Source organism: Mustela nigripes, chromosome 4, assembly GCF_022355385.1.
Source record: "Mustela nigripes isolate SB6536 chromosome 4, MUSNIG.SB6536, whole genome shotgun sequence".
NCBI classification, from domain to species: domain Eukaryota; kingdom Metazoa; phylum Chordata; class Mammalia; order Carnivora; family Mustelidae; genus Mustela; species Mustela nigripes.
This window is the reverse complement of record NC_081560.1, coordinates 157,847,264-157,866,038: the sequence shown is the minus strand read 5'-3', so window position 1 is coordinate 157,866,038 and position 18,775 is coordinate 157,847,264. Positions and strand designations below refer to the sequence as shown.

The window sequence follows — 18,775 nt, the reverse complement described above, 5'->3', positions numbered from 1 at the left end:
TCCCTATACAATTATTCTTCCTTCTTTAAAGAGCTAGAGCCAATGTGATCTTCATATGGACTAAGTAGTCTCTCATCTTTCTGTAGCCACAGATTGCCCCTTAACCTCAGCCAGTCATTTTGGAAATATGTAAAGAAGAAAGATTACTAAGTACAAAATCTTGATTAATAGAGAGAACAGCTCAAGTTTCATGAAGAGCCATCAGTGGATCTTAGGAGTAGAAAAGAAAAGCTGTGTGACATTTATCCCCTTAATACTAGACATTAAGCAAAAGGACTGTTTTAAACTTTTGAATCCAACTTTAATTGCTTTTGTGTGTTTTTTCATTATTCATCCAGAAATGGCAAAATGCTGACTTGAATGGGAAATTTAAACTTCCAACGAAGAATGAATTTATTCCTACGAATTTTGAGATTTTATCATTAGAAAAAGAAGCGACACCGTACCCATCTCTTATTAAGGTAACATGTTGGAATGGGTGATTTTTAAATTTAGGCAATATACCTATTACCTGGAAGAGACCGGAGAGATGATTTCTTGCATTTGGTACTATGTTGGTTTTGGGGGCTCACATCCTAAGAGCTACCGAAAGTTGTAGAAAGAATAATTGCAAGGAATATTAAGAGGCTAGAGGTGTTAAAGCATACAAACTACTAAACAATTTAGAATCTAGGGTATTGTTTTCTTTGCAGAAAAAAAGTTAAGTCTGGACTACAATCACAATTTTTGTTTCAAGATTTTATTTATTTATGACAGATAGCGAGAGAGGGAACACAAGCATGGGGTAGTTGGAGAGAGAGAAGCAGTCTTCCCGCTGAGCAGGGAGACCTTTATGGGGCTCCATCTCAGAATGCTGGAATCATGACCTGAGCCAAAGTCAGATGCTTAATGACTGAGCCACCCAGGCACCTTGTACAACCACAAATCTACTAAAAGTTATTGGCCTACTTTCCATATTCACTGAGGACCGAGTCAGGAAGTTGATATGTGCTGCATCATGAAAGTTAGAGATAAAGAGAATTTCTAAACCCTGGAAGAGAGCATATCTAAGGGAAGCTGTTGGATTTCCGGCCCTTAAAATTAACTCTCAATATTTTAGAGTGGCTTTAGGAAGTTGATAAGAACAATGAACTTAGGAAATTAGTAAGTCAGTGAGAGCAGTGATTGAGAAATGGGGCTTGTTTTTCTTTTTCAGAATTTTCTCTTTTCATTATTTCATACCTTGAATAGATTTTGTAGAAAAATGGATCAAATTATTACTGCACATCTTCTTTCCTAAATTCTCTTTCTAAGCTCACCACCAAAGACATACATCTTTTTCTTTTCTTGAAAGCACCTAACATTCAGATCAACTCAATGAAATAAGAATTAGTGTTTAGAAACTTGAAATTTATCAAAAGCATCTAGATTATTAACTAGACAATCATTTTTCCTTAAGAAAGGGAGGAATTCAGATGGCAGAGGAGTAGGGGAATCTAAGCTTGCCTTGTCCCTTGAACACATCTAGATAAATATCAAATCATTCTGATCACCCAAGAAATCAATTTGAGGACTGCAAGAACAGTGGAAGGTAGAGGCTATGGAGAGTGGATTTGGGGGAGTTAAGAACTGTGGAAGCTGCGGAGGGGAGGGACCCCTACTTAGGAAGACTACTGCAGGGTATTATAAGCATCGGACCACAAAATCTGAAGTTTTAGAAGTCTCCTGCCACCAGGATCATGCCTGCCTTAGTGGTGCTCCTGTGGGGGAAAGAGGGCAGATACTACAACGTAGTCTGAGGATCCCCTGGGTTGCAGGGGGAAACAGTTCCCTTCTTTGGAGTACATTTCAGAGTGACAGCAAGGCCTCTCCATGGCCAGAAGAAAGGGTGGCACCAATGTGCTGCACTGTTCCCAGGCACTGGAGCAGGGACACCAGCTGAGGGCAGGGAGACACCAGGCTTTTGGCTCTGCTTTACTATAAACTCTGAACTGCTTCTCAGTCCTGCAACTGCCTTCCTGGGACTGGCTGCAAACAGCAAAAGTGAGGAGACATCCTTCCCCAGAGGATCAGTACGAAGTGGTGCTGCGGGAGTCCCTAAAATTTGGAGTTTAGAAGCCTAGCTGCGCCCTGAGATAAAACAGCTTGGACACAGAGAGGGAGAAGGCAGGGATTTGACAGAAGCTAGGGCACAAGAGGGGTGATTGTTTGCTCTTCTGTGAGGGCTTCCTGAAGAGTGGTGGGCACGAGCTATACGCTGCATAGATGAGAGCAGAGCGGAGCCATATCCCCTGTTCTTCCCATCCCCCACCCCATCAACACTGACTGACCTCAGTGAGCTAAACCACACAATCAAGCAGAGATCAGAGCCATTATACCCCCCCCCCCCCACCATGCAGGCGCATTTCTACAAGGGCAAATAGGCCTGAGAATCAGTGCAGCAGGCCCTTCCCCCAGAAGACTAGCACAAACCCCTTGCATGTACCAATTCTACAGATGATAAAGTGCTACAGAGCTTCAGCTCTAGGGGCAGTAGGATCTAGCTTCTTTTGATAGGCAGACCAAAACACACCTAGGATCTAGTTTGTTGTTGTTGTGTTTTTGTTTTTGTTTTTCTGGACAAAATGACAAGATGGAATTCACCCCAAAAGAAAGAGCAGGAAATAAAAGTAGCAGCGAGGGATTTAACCAATACAGATATAAATGAGATGTTCGAACTAGAATTTATTTACTTTAATTTATTTATTTTTAAATTTTCTTTATTTGAGAAGGAGAGAGAGCACGTGAGCAGGGGGTTGGGGTGGAGGGAGAGCAAACTCCCTGCTGAGCAGGGAGCTGGATGTAGGGCTCGATCCTGGGACTCCAGGATTATGACCTGAGTCGAAGGCAGAAGCCCAACCAACTGAGCCACCCAGGCACCTCTGCACTAGAATTTAAAACAGCAATTATAGGAATACTACTTGGGCTTGAAAAAAGCATAGAAGACACTAAAGAATTCCTTACTGTAGAGATAAAAGAACTAGAATCTAGTCAGACCGAAATTAAAATGGTATAACTGAGACGCAAACCCGAATGGATGCCATAACAATAAGAATGAATGAAGCAGAGGAATGAATCGGTGATATAGAATATAGAATTATGGAAAATAATGAAGCTGAAAGAAGAGGGAAAGGTATTGGATCATGAAGGTAGACTTAGGGAACTCAGAAGCTTCTTAAAATGTAATAACATTCCTATCATAAGAGCCCCAGAGATGATGCGAGAGAAAAGGGGGCAGAAAGTTTACTTGAACAAATTAACTAAAAACTTTCCTAATCCAGGGAAGGATACAGATATTGAAATCCAAGAAGCTCAGAGAACTCCCATTAAATTCAACAAAGGCCAGGCATCACCTATATAAATCATAGTCAAATTCACAAAATACACAGACAAGGAAAGAACTCTAAAAGGAGCAACGGAAAAAAAGTCCTTAACCTACAAATCAGATTTGCAACCGATCTGTCCACAGAAACTTGGCAGACCAGAAGAGAACGGCAGGATATATTCAATGTACTGAATGGGAAAAATATGCAGCTAAGAATACTTTATCCAGCAAGGCTGTCATTCAGAACAGAAGGAGAGGTAAAGAGTTTCCCAGACACACAAAAACTAAAGGAGTTCCAGCACTGCAAGGAATATTAAAGGGACCCTTTGAGAAGGAAAGAGAGACCAAAAGTAACAAAGACTAGAAAGGAACAGAAAATCTACAGGAACAATGACCTTACAGGTAATACAATGGTACTAAATTCATAGCTTTTAATGATTACTCTGAATGTAAACAGACTAAATGCTCCAATCACAAGACATAGGGTATCAGAATGGATTAAAAAAAAAAGACAAGATGCATCCAAATGCTGCCTACAAGAGACTCATTTTATTTATTATTACTATTTTTAAAAGATTTTAATTATTTATTTGATAGAGAGACAGCGAGAGAGTGAACACAAGCAGGGGAAGTGGGAGAGGGAGAAGCAGGCTTTCCACTGAGCAGGGAGCCCAATGTGGGGCTTGATCCCAGGACCCTGAGATCATGAACTGAGCCACCCAGGCACTCCACAAGAGACTCATTTTATACCTAAAGACAACAGCAGATTGAAAGTGAGTGGATGGAGAACCACTTCTCAGGTTAATTTATGTCAGAAGAAAGCCAGAGTATCCATGCTTATGTCAGACAAACTAGATTTTAAAACAAGGACTTAAGAAGGGATGAAGGGCATTATATCTTAATGAATCTATCCATCAATAAGATTTAACAGTTGCACATACTTATGCCCCCAGTTTAGGGGCATCCAAATATATAAATCAATTAATAACAAATATAAAGTCATTGATAATCAAACAACGATAGTAGGGGACTGTAACATCCCACTTATAGAGCAGTGGACAGATCATCTAAGCAGAAAATCAAGGAAATAATGGTTTTGAATGACACATTGGACCTGACAGACTTAACATCTATTCAGAACATTTCATCCTCAAACATAGAATACACATTGTTTTCTAGTGTATGTGGAACATTCTTTAGAATAGATCGTATACTGGATCACACACAAATTGGCCCTTAAGAAGTATAAAATGATCAAGGTCATTCCATGCATATTTTCAGAGCACAGTGCTTTAAACTTGAAGTCAACCATGAAAACATTTGGAATGACCACAAATACATGGAGGTTAAAGAACATCCGGCTAAAAGAATGAATGGGTTACCAGAAAATTAAAGAAGAAATAAAAAAGTACATGGAAGCAACTGAAAATGAAAATACCCTAGTCTGAAGGATAAAATGAAACAAGATGGGATCGGGAGGGAGACAAACCATAAGAGACTCTTAATCTCTCAAAACAAACTGAGGGCTGCTGGGAGGAATGAGGGTATGGAGAGGGTAGTTGGGTTATGGACATTGGGGAGGGTATGTGCTATGGTAAGTGCTGTGAAATATGTAAGCCTGATGATTCACAGGCTTGTACCCCTAGGGTAAATAATACATTATATATCAATAAAAATAATCAAAAAGAAAAAAATACCATAGTCCAAGATTTTTAGGTTGCAGCAAAGGCAGTCCTAAGAGGAAAACATATTGCAATACAGACCTTCCTCAAGAAGCAGGAAAAGTCTAAAAAAAAAAGAAGAAGAAGCAGCAGGAAGAGTCTCAAATGAACAAGCTAACCTTACCCCTAAAGGAGCTAGAAAAGGAGCAGCAGATAAAGCCTGAAGCCAATAGAAGAAGGGAAATAGTAAAGATTAGAGCAGAAATAAATGATATAGAAACAAACAAAAAAATCAGAATGGATCAACAAAACTAAGAGCTTGTTCTTTGAAAGAATCAATAAAGTTGATAAACCTATAGTCAGACTTATGAAAAAGAAAAGAGAAATGACCCAAATAAATTTAAACAATGAAGAAAGAGATGATAACTGGCACCACAGAAACACAGATAATCAGAATATTATGAAAAGTTATATGCCAACAAACTGGACAATCTGGATGGAATGGATAAATTCTCAGAAATATACAAATTACCAAAACTGAAACAGGAAGAAATAGAAAATCTGAACAGACCCATAATTGGCAAAGAAATTATATCAGTAATCAAAAATCTCCCAACAAACAAAAGTCCAGGGCCAGATGGCTTTCTAGGGGAATTCTACTCTTCTTTAAAAGAAGAGTTCATACCTATTCTCAAACTGTTCCAAAAAATAGAATGGAAGGAAAACTCCCAAACTCTTCTACAAAGCTAGCCCTTGATCCCAAAACCAGACAAAGAGAAGAATTTTATGCCATTAAAAAGGAGAATTATATGCCATTATCCCTGACGAACATGGATGCAAAAATTCTCAAGATACTAGCAACAGTACATTTAAAGAATCATTCACTGCCATCCAGCAATTGCTCTACTAGGTATTTACCCAAAGGTTACAAAAATATAGGTTCAAAAGGATACATGCACCATGATACTTATAGTAGCATTTCAGCACTAGCCAAACTATGAAGAGAGCTCAAATGCCCATTGATTGATGAATGGATAAAGATGTGGCATATATAAACAATGAAACATTACTTGGCCATCAACAAGAATGAAATCTTGTCATTTGTAATGGTGTGGATGGAACCGGAGTGTATTATGCTAAGAGAAAGAAGTTAGACAGATACCATATGATATCAGTCACATGTGGAATTTAAGAAGCAAAATAGATGAACATATGGGGGGAGGGAGAAGAAAAAAAGAAAAAAGGAGAGAGGGAAACAAACCATAAGAGACTCTTAGAGAACAAACAGGATTAACAGAGGGAGGTGGGTATTAAGGAGGGCACTTGTTATGATGAGCACTGACTGGGTGTTGTATGTAAGTGATGAATCTCTGAATTTTCCTGAAACTAATATTGCACTATACGTTAACTAACTAGAATTTAAATTAAGAGCTTGAAGAGAAAAAAAAATGACCTTTTAATGAGTCATAGGTTAGGTTATTCAAGGAGAAATCTTATTTACTTACCTCTCCTATTATTTGTTGTTTGTTTTAAATAGGTCTTCTCAAACTAAACTAAGGAGAACATTTCTAACTCTTGTAAGAGTTTCAAGAGTTTTTAATACAGTATGGGTGAAATGGAGAATTAAAGTAGTGGCTTATTTGTTCATCTTTGGTTGTGTTATGTATTACTACATAACAAATTCCTCCAAAAGTTAGGAACTTAAAACATTTATCTCCATGTGGTTTTTGAGTGTCAGGAATCTGGAAGTGACTTAGTTGGGTAATTTTGGCCCAGGGTGTCTTATTAGGTTATAGTCAAACTGTTGGCTGGGCCTTCAGCCTCTTAAAGCTCAATAAAGGCTGAAGGATTTTCTTCTAAATTCAGTTGTGTGGTTGTTGGCAGGCCTTTAGTTCTTTACCACATGGGCCTCTCAGTAGAGTTGCTTGACCTGGAAGCTGGCTTCCTCCAAAGTGAGTGATTCAGGAGAGAAAAGTGGGTGAACAAGATGGAGGCCACGACGTCTTTTAGAGCCTAATCTCAGAGGTACCATGCCATCGCTTCTGTCCTAGTCTGTGCTCGCATAGACCAGTCCTGGTTCATTGTGGGAGAGATGACTTTACAGGAAGGTAAATGCCCTTAGGCAGGAGTTGCTGTGGCCTACCTTGGAGGCTGGCAACCGCACCCTGCTAGGGACTCCTGCATCTGCCTCCCAGTGTTCAGAAAGGCAAGAATAGGATAGTTGGTATTGGCTTCTCCAGTCTGTCTCTTCCTCTGCTATGTCCCTCTTTCCCTCACCAAGGGGGAACGGAAGGGTGATTTCTCTCTGCTGCTAGAATCAGCAGTTTTCTCTCTACACCTTCCCACCTGGTGACCCTCTGAGTATGCTTCAAGGCCATGAAACTCAACATTGCCTCTATCCTACTCTTGAAGAGTAGTTTGAGCTTTTTGCCGAATATGCCCATATTTTTTTATTAACCAAATTGTTTCTCCATCACAGGATACAGCTATGAGCAAACTCTGGTTCAAACAAGATGATAAGTTTTTCTTGCCAAAGGCTTGTCTCAACTTTGAATTTTTCAGGTATGTTAAATGAATCTAGCTACACAGTTTCTTATAAAAATCAACAATCTCATTCCTAAAAGTTTTCTTTGCTTCCGGGAGGACCCATGTGTAGAAATGGAAGGAACTAGAGTTACATAGCCTGGACCAGGGAGGGCTGCTGCTGGTAAGGGATATTGTAAAAGTCAAGGTTGTCAAGTCTTCCTTTGCACTGGTGAGCATACCCTTTAACTGACATGATTTATGTTAGCCACCTTGAGGACCTTCCTAGCCTTCAAAACTTTGGATCCTGGGGAGGTTGTAGACTCACCCAGAAATGTCATTCAGGAAAGGTTAAGTAATTGAGGGTGTTTTCTGTTGTAGCTTCAGTTTTGTATTTCTGAAACTTGCCCAGAGGAGGAGGTGGTAGTTACTAAACCGTTTGGAGTCCTTTCCAGCCTTTACATGTCTGAAGCCCTTAGATACTGTTTTCTCTGTTCTTGGCATGGCCATGTAAAAATGATTTAATTAAAAAGGAAGAACATGTTTAGTAACATTTATGAATACTACTGTTGGAATGATTTCACAATATAAATCTGCAGCTCATCTCTGTCTCCTTTTATTTATTTGTATAGTACAGTGTACCATCCAGTTCAAATTTTACTTTGTGAGTTCATACTTAATTTTTTATTTAAAATTCAGTGGTGTGTGTTTATGAAATCTGTCATCACATAATAATGTTCATTAATTTTTATTTGATCTACTTGACTTGAAATTAAAACTAAATGCATTTTTAAATGTTTTGGAATAGGGAAAAAGAAACTCTAAATAGAAAATTAGTATTTCACCAACATATACAGCTGAGCTTGCAGGTGGATGTAAACATTCTATTTTATAGCAGAAGATTCATGGACTTAGTCTGGAACTTCCTGAGAAACTTCTCACACTAAACTTGAGCTGTCTGGCTATGGCTTGGTGTTGATAGAGAGTATTACAAAACTGGTTTTATTTTTTGATATTCAGAGTGATATTTGTAGCATTCCAAGCAGCTTGTCACCACTTTCCCATTTGACTTATATGATTATGAATTTTTTTACCTTTTGAGAGACCATTTGATTGTTTTGCTTCCCGAAATTTCCTCTCTCCGTGTTCTGCTCTTCCTGGAGTTCACACTGTTAGGTTTCTTATGTATTCTTCAAGACATTTTCTGTGTGTGTACACCTTTTAGTATTTTCAGAAACTGGGTTATATTATCCATTCTTAGATACAGTTTTTAAAACTCTGAGCATACAGCACCTGAATACAAAATAATACTATTTTTTAATTAACAAGTGAACCAGAGTTTGAACATTGCGATTGAATCATGTTTTCTTAGAGCTCACCAGCGCAGCTGCTGTGCATGCAGCATTTTAGGACACTTTTTGCAATTGCGTTCTAAGCTTGAGCCATATGGCTCTGAGCTCCCAGACTTGGCTTTTTCTGGCTTTTCACTTCCACCTGAGATTGGCACATAGATGCCTGTGGGTCTGAGTCCTTCCTATATTCTCTTTTATTTGATAATTTTGCTTTTGTGAATTGTGCTCTGAGTTTCTGAGCTGTTGTTTGCCTAAAGAAGGAAGTGTGTCATGTATATAAAACAGTACTTTAATTGTACTATATACAGTACTGTAATTGTCATGTATATAATACAGTACTTTAAAAACAGTGACAGAGCATCCATTTAGATTTTCCAGATGGAGAATGTTTATGTAGTTACAGAATTTTCTCTTTGATTTTAGTTCTTAGTGGCTAAGCTTCTTCTATTTTTGCTTCATTATCTGGTTTGACAAAATTGTTGCCTTTTCCATCAGTATATTGGCTATATTTACTGTGCTACAGATAGAGTGAAACTTTAATTTGCTGCCAAACAAGCCAAGCAGGCACCTTGGGCTCAGGTCCTTTGCACTGGCTGTTTCCTCAACCAGACCCACCCAACCAGATATACCCAGAGCGTGTTCCTTTGCTTCCTTCAGGTCTAGGCCCAGGTGTCACCTTATGAGAGAGGCATTGATTATCTTTTTTTTTTTTTAAAGATTTTATTTATTTATTTGACAGACAGAGATCACAAGTAGGCAGAGAGGCAGGCAGAGAGAGAGGGAGGAAGCAGGCTCCCTGCTGGGCAGAGAGCCCGATGCGGGGCTCGATCCCAGGACCCTGAGACCATGACCTGAGCCGAAGGCAGAGGCTTTAACCCACTGAGCCACCCGGGCGCCCCAGCATTGATTATCTTATGTAAATTAGCAATCATCCCACCTTACTACCACCGCCCTTCAATCCTATTCCTCTTACCCTGCTTAAATTTTTCATAACACTATCCCCACTTCATATATTAGGATTTATTCTCTCCTCCAACTAGACTATTAAACTGTCAGGTCAGTGGCTTTGCCTGATTTTATTCCCAGTACCTAGAGAAAGGTCTAGCAGTAGGCTCTTCTGAGTCATACCTGCTTCCATGTATTACAGTAGTAAGCATGTGCTACACATTTGTTGAGAGAATGACTTTTATTTGTCATAAAGGTAAGCAGTGTCATATAATCAAATGACTTTGTCACTTGACTTGCATTTGAATCCTAATTTTGCCACTACCAGCCAAGGCGACATGCAGAAAGCTATGTTTCTTATTTGGGAAATGATTTAAGTTAGGGGATCACTGTGGTCCTGTTTAGCTTTTGCACTCTCTGATTGTTTCCTCATGTTGGTTGCTCTTCTTCATTTAAGTTTTTTTTTTTTTTTTAATTTTAATATTTTTTCCTAGCTCTGTCTGTAGTTATATGGTGGGAATTATCAATTATTTTACTCACAGTGCTGTAGCTTTATTGGTTTGTGGGGGAACTCAGATATGAGCTAACATTTCTCAGGTATTCGTTTTTCCTGTTTAAGTTCAAAAATCACAGCACACAAACTTCTCAGTCTCATACTCATGTCCACCCAGAGTATGGCTTGCTTAAAGGGAGGAGGACATTAAATGCCAGATGAGCTCTGTTGGCCATGCCTCCTTTGTTTTTGTTTTGTTTTTTTAATTTATTTTTTCATTTTAAGTAGCCAGTGTGGGACTGGAGCTCATGACCCCAAGATCAGGAGTCATGTGACTTCTAACTGAGTCAGCCAGGCACCCCAGCATGCCTTGCCCTTTCATCCTCAACACAGGCATGCCTTTTGGCCTGTCCCCATTCCTTACCTGCATTTCTAATTTGTCAGTCTGACCCCACACCATCTGGGGCAAACAATCGCTTCTCCCTCCTCGGCACCACCAGAACACATGGCATACTTCAGGCTTCTTTTTCAGACATCTTGTATTTTTTTTGGCTCCCGAGAAGAACAGACTCAAGAATTCAAACCATATCTTCAGGAAATGATATTAACCGATGTTCAGTTTCTTGATCCATCTCGAAAGGCCCCATCACATTGGGAAGTAATAAATCAGCTATTTTACTGTCAACATTTTCTTCCAGCCCATTTGCTTATGTGGACCCCTTGCACTGTAACATGGCCTATTTGTACCTTGAGCTTCTCAAAGACTCACTCAACGAGTATGCATATGCAGCAGAGCTAGCAGGCTTGAGCTATGACCTCCAAAATACCATCTATGGGATGTATGTAAGTACCCACGTCTTAGAGCCTTCCACTCATCAACATTTTTTTATATTGATTTGATGGAAGCGTTTTTGATTGAGGGTATGAGTTTAATTTCTTTTTAAAAAAATATTTATGGCTAATCATATTTTCTCATCATTTAATTTTTCAGTTAGCTCTTATTCTAAGTATTCAGTGATTTCATTCACATTATGCAAATTTTCCTTGATTTCTGTTTTTGTTTTTGTTTTTTTTTTAACATCTTTCATCAGATCGTCGTATTTTTCTCCTCAAACAAAATGGGACCCTGATTGAGGTTTAGATCTCACCCATTCTCTATGTGAAAACTCGGTCTTTCACAACAGAATAATGTCTTCCTGCCATTGTAAAACATAAGGTTGGCTGATTCTGTTTCCCTAGACATTCAGATCATGAGGCTGCATATCCATACTCTTCGGTCATGTTTCTTCATTACCATGCCACTGCCTGAGGTATCAAAGCATTTCTTTTGTTTTTCTTTTTGTTAGTCGCTACATTTATGCTGATCCTCTCCATTGCAACATGACATACCTGTTTATCAGGTTATTGAAGGATGATTTAAAAGAGTATACATATGCAGCACGCCTCTCAGGTTTGAGCTATGGCATTGCATCAGGGATGAATGCAATACTTGTAAGTAAAATGAAAACCAAAGAAAAGGCGCCACACCGTTTAAGCGTTATGTTGAGCTTGGGAAAACTATTAACTTCTGCATTTTTAAACAAGAAGATTGATGGTTTTTTCCTTGCACCTTTTTAATGATTGAAGAACTCAAATTAGTAGTAGTTCCACTAATGAATGATTCAGTAGAGTTTAGTGCAATTTGTGAACATGTATGTGTGCTACATTTATTTGCATGTTCCTCTGCTTGAAATGTTTAACATATTAATTCTGAAAGCATGTTGTTCTTCCCATGTGCTTGTGTGTATTAACATCCATAAGTGAAAGATACCTGTAGTTACTGTTGTGGTGCTTGAATTTTACTCCTATATAAGCTTCTTTTATTTTTGCTGACAGCAATAGAAAGCTCCTGTGTTCAAGTACATTTGATGTTTTCATTTAATTTATTTTGTAGTGTGCACCATTAACTACGTTTAAGTGTGTTTTAAAATAATCATTATTAAAAACATCCCAAAATATAACTTGATTTTTTTCCCTGAAACTATTTCTGATGTGTTTCAACTTCTTTCTCATTTCCAAATTAACATTCCTTCCATGGCACACATTCATCTTCACTGTTATTGAAAAAATATTGTACGTTTTAGTAACAGCTAAAATGAGAGCATGTGCTGTGTACTCTGTACTCCTCTTTATCGATTCTTATACAAAAGGTTTTAGGGTTTTAAAATTTTTATTTTGCAGTGCTTCCCCCCGCCCCCCCACAAGTAAAATTTCTGGTAGCTTTCATTTAATGTGTAAGTATGTACATAACTAACCATTTTCAGAGTCTAGGGAAATTTGAAGCTCAGAGATCAAAAATTCCAAATAGAAAAGTAATAATCTATTGTTTATTTTTTGCTCTTGAGTTTTAGTAGCATATTACCATTAAAATGGGTCATTTGTAATTCATGATAATATGAGCTTTCTGCTCATTGTAAATCTAGTTCCACATGAGGTGGCCTCCATAGTCAATAATAGCCTTCACTCCTGCGATTCTTGCCTATCATTCTGTGTAAGGTAGAGGCTTTCATAGTTCTTCAGTTGCAGTAGGTCCTCTATTGCTGTGGGTGCCACCGTGTGGAAGTACAATAGGTAGCCCCTGCTTTTCTAGTGTTAGCTTTTGAAGACTATTAAAATAAAATGTCCCAAGGCAAAAATCCTGATGGTACAGTGTGTCTTCATAGTACATCTGTTTTGCCATTGGCTTTTGATACATCAGGAGAGCTCATCAAACAAGCAAGTGGTGAGACATACGGATCCTTTTCCGGCAACACTGAATGACAAAAATGGCAAAATGCCCACACACAAAATTGGGGCTGTCTGATTTCACCAAAGATGATTTTAAAAAAATATTTAAATATAAACAATTTTGAGACATTCCTAACAGTTCACTAGATGATAACTACTGGTGATTTTTACCTTCTTACCACGTCTCTAAAACCCACGTTAAGCCTGGCATTCCTTAGAAGTTATTTTTGAAGATTAAACTTAAAACACATTCTGCAGTTAATTTTGATTTAATGAGAACTTGAATTTTGATGATGTGGTATGTTCTGCTGTAATCTTGCATCAGGTGAGTTTTCCAATTATTGCCTTTGTTTAAGAATAACAAAATTAGGCTTTTGGGTTATTAGTAAATAAAGATGTAAATAAAGATGTTCTCTTCCTAAGTTAAATTATATTTATGAGAACATAAATTAGTTGAATTTCTTTTTCACTTTTATTTTAATATACCTGGCTTTGGATTTTCTCAGTGTTTAAAAATCAAGCTTAAAGTGTTTATTTGGAAGGTTTTTTTGTGATATTTTTAGACTTCTAATACTCTGAACTCTTTTTTGTAGCTCTCGGTGAAAGGTTACAATGACAAGCAGCCGATTTTGCTAAAGAAGATTATTGAGAAAATGGCTACTTTTGAGATTGATGAGAAAAGATTTGAAATTATCAAAGAGGCAGTAAGTTTTCTGAACTCACTTTTGTAATCTTGTTGTTCATAAGGTGATAATTTCGCCTTATTTCGAACATTTTTAAGAGGAGAGGAGGGAAAGCACTGCTAACCCTATGGCAGTCCTCTCACTCTGTCTTTGCTAAGTCCTTTCCTCTACCCAGAAGTGACCCCTGATGACTCGGGGACACCTGACCCTCAAGAGCTGGGGATGTTGTGGCACTGACCTTCAGAGAGAAGCCTGAGGTAGACCTAGTAGCAGTGAGAGACCCCTTGAAACTTTCATCCCCCCTCCACTTCAGAAGGACGCATGATTCTTCAGACTGAGGTCTACTTGTCATGAGAACCTTGTCACATGAGTGCAGACTATTTAGGCTCAAGGTGTCTTCCAGTTAAACTCAACTCATAGTTGGCCTGATAATGGAAACATGGGATAGATAACAGTTTTAAAAGCCAAACTGTGACCTTAATTGTACACCAAAAGAAAAATCACCATTGGGGCGCCTGGGTGGCTCCGTGGGTTAACCATCTGCCTTCGGCTCAGGTCATGATCCCAGGGTCCTGGAATTGAGCCCCCCATTGGGCTCTCTGCTTGGCGGGGAGCCTGCTTCCCCCATCTTGCTGCCTGCCTCTCTGCCTACTTGTGATCTCTGTCTTTCAAATAAATTAATTTAAAAAAAAGAAAGAAAGAAAAGAAAAATCACCATTTTCAAATGTAGTTTTTGGATGAAGATGCAATATTTTGCATATGTAGGTGGACTTGCTGCTTGCTTATACAGACTTTTGGAATGTCCTTATGGTACAGAATCCAAGGACACCAAGAGATGCAGGCCCTGAAAACTGGGGATGACTTTCTGAGGGTTGAAAGATGTCCCACAGGGAGAACACTTAGAATACGTGTCAGATGCTGTGGATAAAGCAGCAGCCCAGATAAAGAAAAAGCATGCCTTTAAATTAAAGGTTCAGAGAATATTTGAGTAAGCCCCATTCTAAATTCAAAAAGGAGAAAGAAGCAAATATTCCTATATCCCAGTAACACAGGATTTATGCAGAATAAAGTTTGATTATAGTTGATTTGGGACGCCTGGGTGGCTCAGTTGGTTAAGCAGCTGCCTTCGGCTCAGGTCATGATCCCAGCGTCCTGGGATCGAATCCCACATCGGGCTCCTTGCTCAGCAGGGAGCCTGCTTCTCCCTCTGCCTCTGCCTGCCATTCTGTCTCCCTGTGCTTGCTCTCTCCCCCTCTCTCCCTCTGATAAATAAATAAAATCTTTAAAAAAAAAAAAAGATTATAGTTGATCTTTTCAAATGATTTTAAAAGGACTTATAAAATTAATGAACCTGTGTCTTCCTTCACTAGTATATGCGATCGCTTAACAATTTCCGAGCTGAGCAGCCTCACCAGCACGCCATGTACTACCTCCGCCTGCTGATGACTGAAGTGGCCTGGACTAAGGATGAATTAAAGGAAGCCCTGGACGGTGAGACTTTTTCTGCTTATAAGCCTCTTTATTTTTTTCTAAAATATTTTGATTTATCCTGATATCTAGTGTTTATGTTTCTAATAATTTCTAGTTTTATTAAAGCCAGCTGTGCATATACTTTTTTTTTTTTTTTTTTTTTTTTTTTTTTTATAAAAACAGTGTTGCCCTTCGAAGTGGTTTTCATATTCAGGCTGTGTTGCCACATTTGCCTCTTTCTTTTTTTTTTTTTTTTTTTTAAGATTTTATTTATTTATTTGACAGACAGAGATCACAAGTAGGCAGAGAGGCAAGCAGAGAGAGAGAGAGAGGGAAGCAGGCTCCCTGCTGAGCAGAGAGCCCAATGTGGGACTCGATCCCAGGACCCTGAGATCATGACCTGAGCCAAAGGCAGCGGCTTAACCCACTGAGCCACCCAGGCGCCCCATTTGCCTCTTTCAATCTGGACCCATAGCAGCTAGTTATTGCTGTTCATAGATTTCTGCAGGTGACTAAAGGTTTTGACCAAAATACTTACCCTTATTAATACTAAAGTTTTCAGAAGAGGATAAAAGGGCTGAGGTTGAAAGTCTTGTCATGTAGGAATTGTGCTCAGACATCTGTAGCTCTGTTAGTTAAACACAGAAAAATGTGTAAAGCCTAAAGAGTCGTCCTTTGTTGCTTTTTTTCTAAAATCTCAAATCTAGTTTTCAGAGATTTCATTTGAAAGTCCTAAATTCCTTGAGGGCAGTGATTATGCCTTCCTTTACCCTCTTTATTTGGTATCCAGTGCCAAGTATGTCCTCAGTATGCATGTACTGAATGGAATGAGATTACTTCAGGATTGTTTCATTCTGAAGAATGAAGACTGATAGTGCCCTTTATTGTTTTATCTGTCTCGCTTCTCAGCATTACTTTACCAACTCATCTTTTCCCCCACATGCTCAGCAGTAAAAGAATACTGTTGAATTTTTAATGACCTTGTATGACAAGTCCTTACTTAAACTTCTTATGTAAGTATAATGCTTTTGATGTCTTCAGTGACAAATCAAGAGCAGAGTATTGACAGTCATTTTAGTGGTTGCCTCAGTCATTGGGTAGGCATATAGATTATAAAATTCATTAACTAGAACTAATGCATTTTTAATTTGGACAGTTAATATCCTTCACAAAATGTTTGAGTCATGTCTAGTTAATAGCAAGAGTTTTACCTTAAAAAAAAAAGCCACATAATTGATTATAAAACTATTTTGAAACTTGAACCTGTGCTCATTATAATCAGAAAGCAAAAGTGTTGGGTTTTTTCCTCCCTTTGTTAGATTCTGGGTCATATGGTATATTAATTTTAAGCCGAATAAGCTCTAAAATATATCATAGGAATATGAAACCTAAAATGTGTTTTTTATAGAGAAAGTGCTTTTTTGGTTGACACTCTCTGCTCAAAAAATAATCCTTCTGTTGCAGCATATGTATATACTCATACAGTCATCCAGGAATGTTGACGTTTCAATGTGAGAGGTTGGCTCCCTCATGACTGTCAGTCAGTCAGCCGTGTAGGTGCTGGGGTAGCAGGAACCTCAGAGTTCAGTTCGTTCCCACAACACTTACTGACTGCCTGCTGTGTACCAGGCCCTAGACTTCAGGTGCTTGAGATAAACAATGATCAGTTATAGTTGGGGTTTCTTGGTTCAGGGACTTCAGTCTAGTGGCCAAGCCGGAACGTAAACAGATCATTTCAGTATAGGTGGAGAGAGGAGGTGTTGTGATAGTGATCTGCAGAGAAGTGCTCCCAGCGTCTGGAGAACAAGCATGCGCTTCAAGATGAGTAAAGCCAGGGGTTACATGCCGGCTCTACAGCTTACTAGCTTGATGCCTTTGGAAAGAAACTTAAATTATCTTCCCTTGGGTTCTCTCACCTTTAAAACAGGAGTAGTAGTGTATACTTTGAGCTTTATAAGATAACACATATAAAATGACCCATAGTAAGCACTGGCTAATTCCCTTCCTGTGTCTCTGAATTTTAGTCACTGTTTTTAGCATCCATTGCAGCAGTTACTAATAGGATGTCCTAATGGAGAGGGGACAACTCTTTCTTATTGAAGAAATAAATCAATGCATGGAAAAGGAATGAGGGGAAAATCACTGTTATGATGCCATGGCAGTAATTGACACAGGCAGTGTGCACCAATGGATGCTAAAATTAGTGAGTAAGGGGAAACAGGGTGTTACTTGTATAGTCTCAAAGTACATTTCTCCCCAAATAAATATTTATTAATCACAATGGGAAAAGTTAGCGTTGATGGGCACATGGCTTAACCTAATTGCTTGTAGAACATGCATGGGTTACTCTGTTTTAACTGAAAAATGAAACAGTGCACTTACAGTAAAGACATCTGGCAGACAGCACTGTAAGCAAGTGGTCAGTGTTAACATCACCATGATGACAGCACACCAACATCCTGTTCCCCTGTTGTGATACATCGGTAAGGATGCATTACCTCTGTGGTTCTCTTCCTAGTAGTTGAGTGTTTAAGCTCAGTTTAATCATGGGAAAACACTAGTCAGACTCAAAGGACATTCTATAAAGTAACTGAACAGTACTTTCAACAATCTAAGGATCATAAAAGTCAAGGAAAGACAGGAATTGTCCTAGATTAGAAGAGACCTACAGCACTAAGGACATGTTACTAAAATGCAAGGTGGAATCATGGGTTATATCACAGAACAGAAAAAGAATATTGGGAAAAACTGAACTCAAATATAGACTCCATTGGTGACTAGTATTGGAGCAGGGTTAATTTCTTAGTTTTGACCATTGTGCCGTGGAAAGCTTGGGTAGAGCGCATATGAACTCTGTACTGTTTTTGTAGCTCTTCTATAAGTCTTCAGTTAGCTCATGGTCATTTCTTTTGAAACCTCATAGGTAGAGCTCACTATTTTTTTACACCTTTACAGATGTCACCCTTCCTCGCCTTAAGGCCTTCATACCTCAACTTCTGTCACGGCTGCACATCGAAGCCCTTCTCCATGGAAATATAACAAAGCAAGTGAGTGGTTGAGGTTCTAGCAGACTTGTGGGGATCAGTGTAAGAGATTTTCTTTACCCTGGCCTAAGACTGTTCACCACCACAGTGTGAATATAAGCACATTAGTGTTGACTTCTCTGCTCTATGGAGGAAGATAGAACAGCATATGAGGGGGTAGAATGATGGTGGTCAACTGTGGACCTACTTTCATGGCTGCCTACTCCACTCTTGCCGTCTTGTGCAGTCACAGGAGGAAATGGAAATAATAATCCTTACTCTGTGTAGGACAGCAGGACTGTGTAGTGCATAAGAGCACATGGTGTGCAGTCAGCCTGCATTCAAATCCTGACTGCCACATACTAGGTACTTATTCTTCCAGAATAAGTACTGTTTTTTTTCATCTGTAAATTAGAGCTTAAAGATTAAATTAAATGGTACATGCCAAAGGCTTAGCACATGGAAGGCTTTTTGGAATTCCCATTCTGGAATTCTGGCAGCCTCTCTCAAGACCCC

At 38.9% G+C, this 18,775-nt stretch overlaps 1 protein-coding gene across 3 annotated transcripts in view; it reads left to right on the top strand.

Annotated features, from left to right (window-relative positions):
• The window catches only part of IDE (insulin degrading enzyme), a 129,671-nt gene that overhangs the window by 94,756 nt on the left and 16,140 nt on the right, over window positions 1-18,775 (top strand). For 2 of the 3 annotated variants that reach the window (XM_059398143.1, XM_059398142.1), the window contains exons 13-18: window positions 339-461; window positions 7,484-7,566; window positions 11,016-11,160; window positions 13,677-13,787; window positions 15,137-15,257; window positions 18,192-18,283. In XM_059398143.1, the coding sequence (XP_059254126.1) occupies window positions 339-461; window positions 7,484-7,566; window positions 11,016-11,160; window positions 13,677-13,787; window positions 15,137-15,257; window positions 18,192-18,283 (675 nt within the window). Of the gene's footprint in view, window positions 1-338; window positions 462-7,483; window positions 7,567-11,015; window positions 11,161-11,663; window positions 11,809-13,676; window positions 13,788-15,136; window positions 15,258-18,191; window positions 18,284-18,775 lie in introns of all 3 variants that reach the window. The other variant, XM_059398145.1, reaches the window with a different exon arrangement.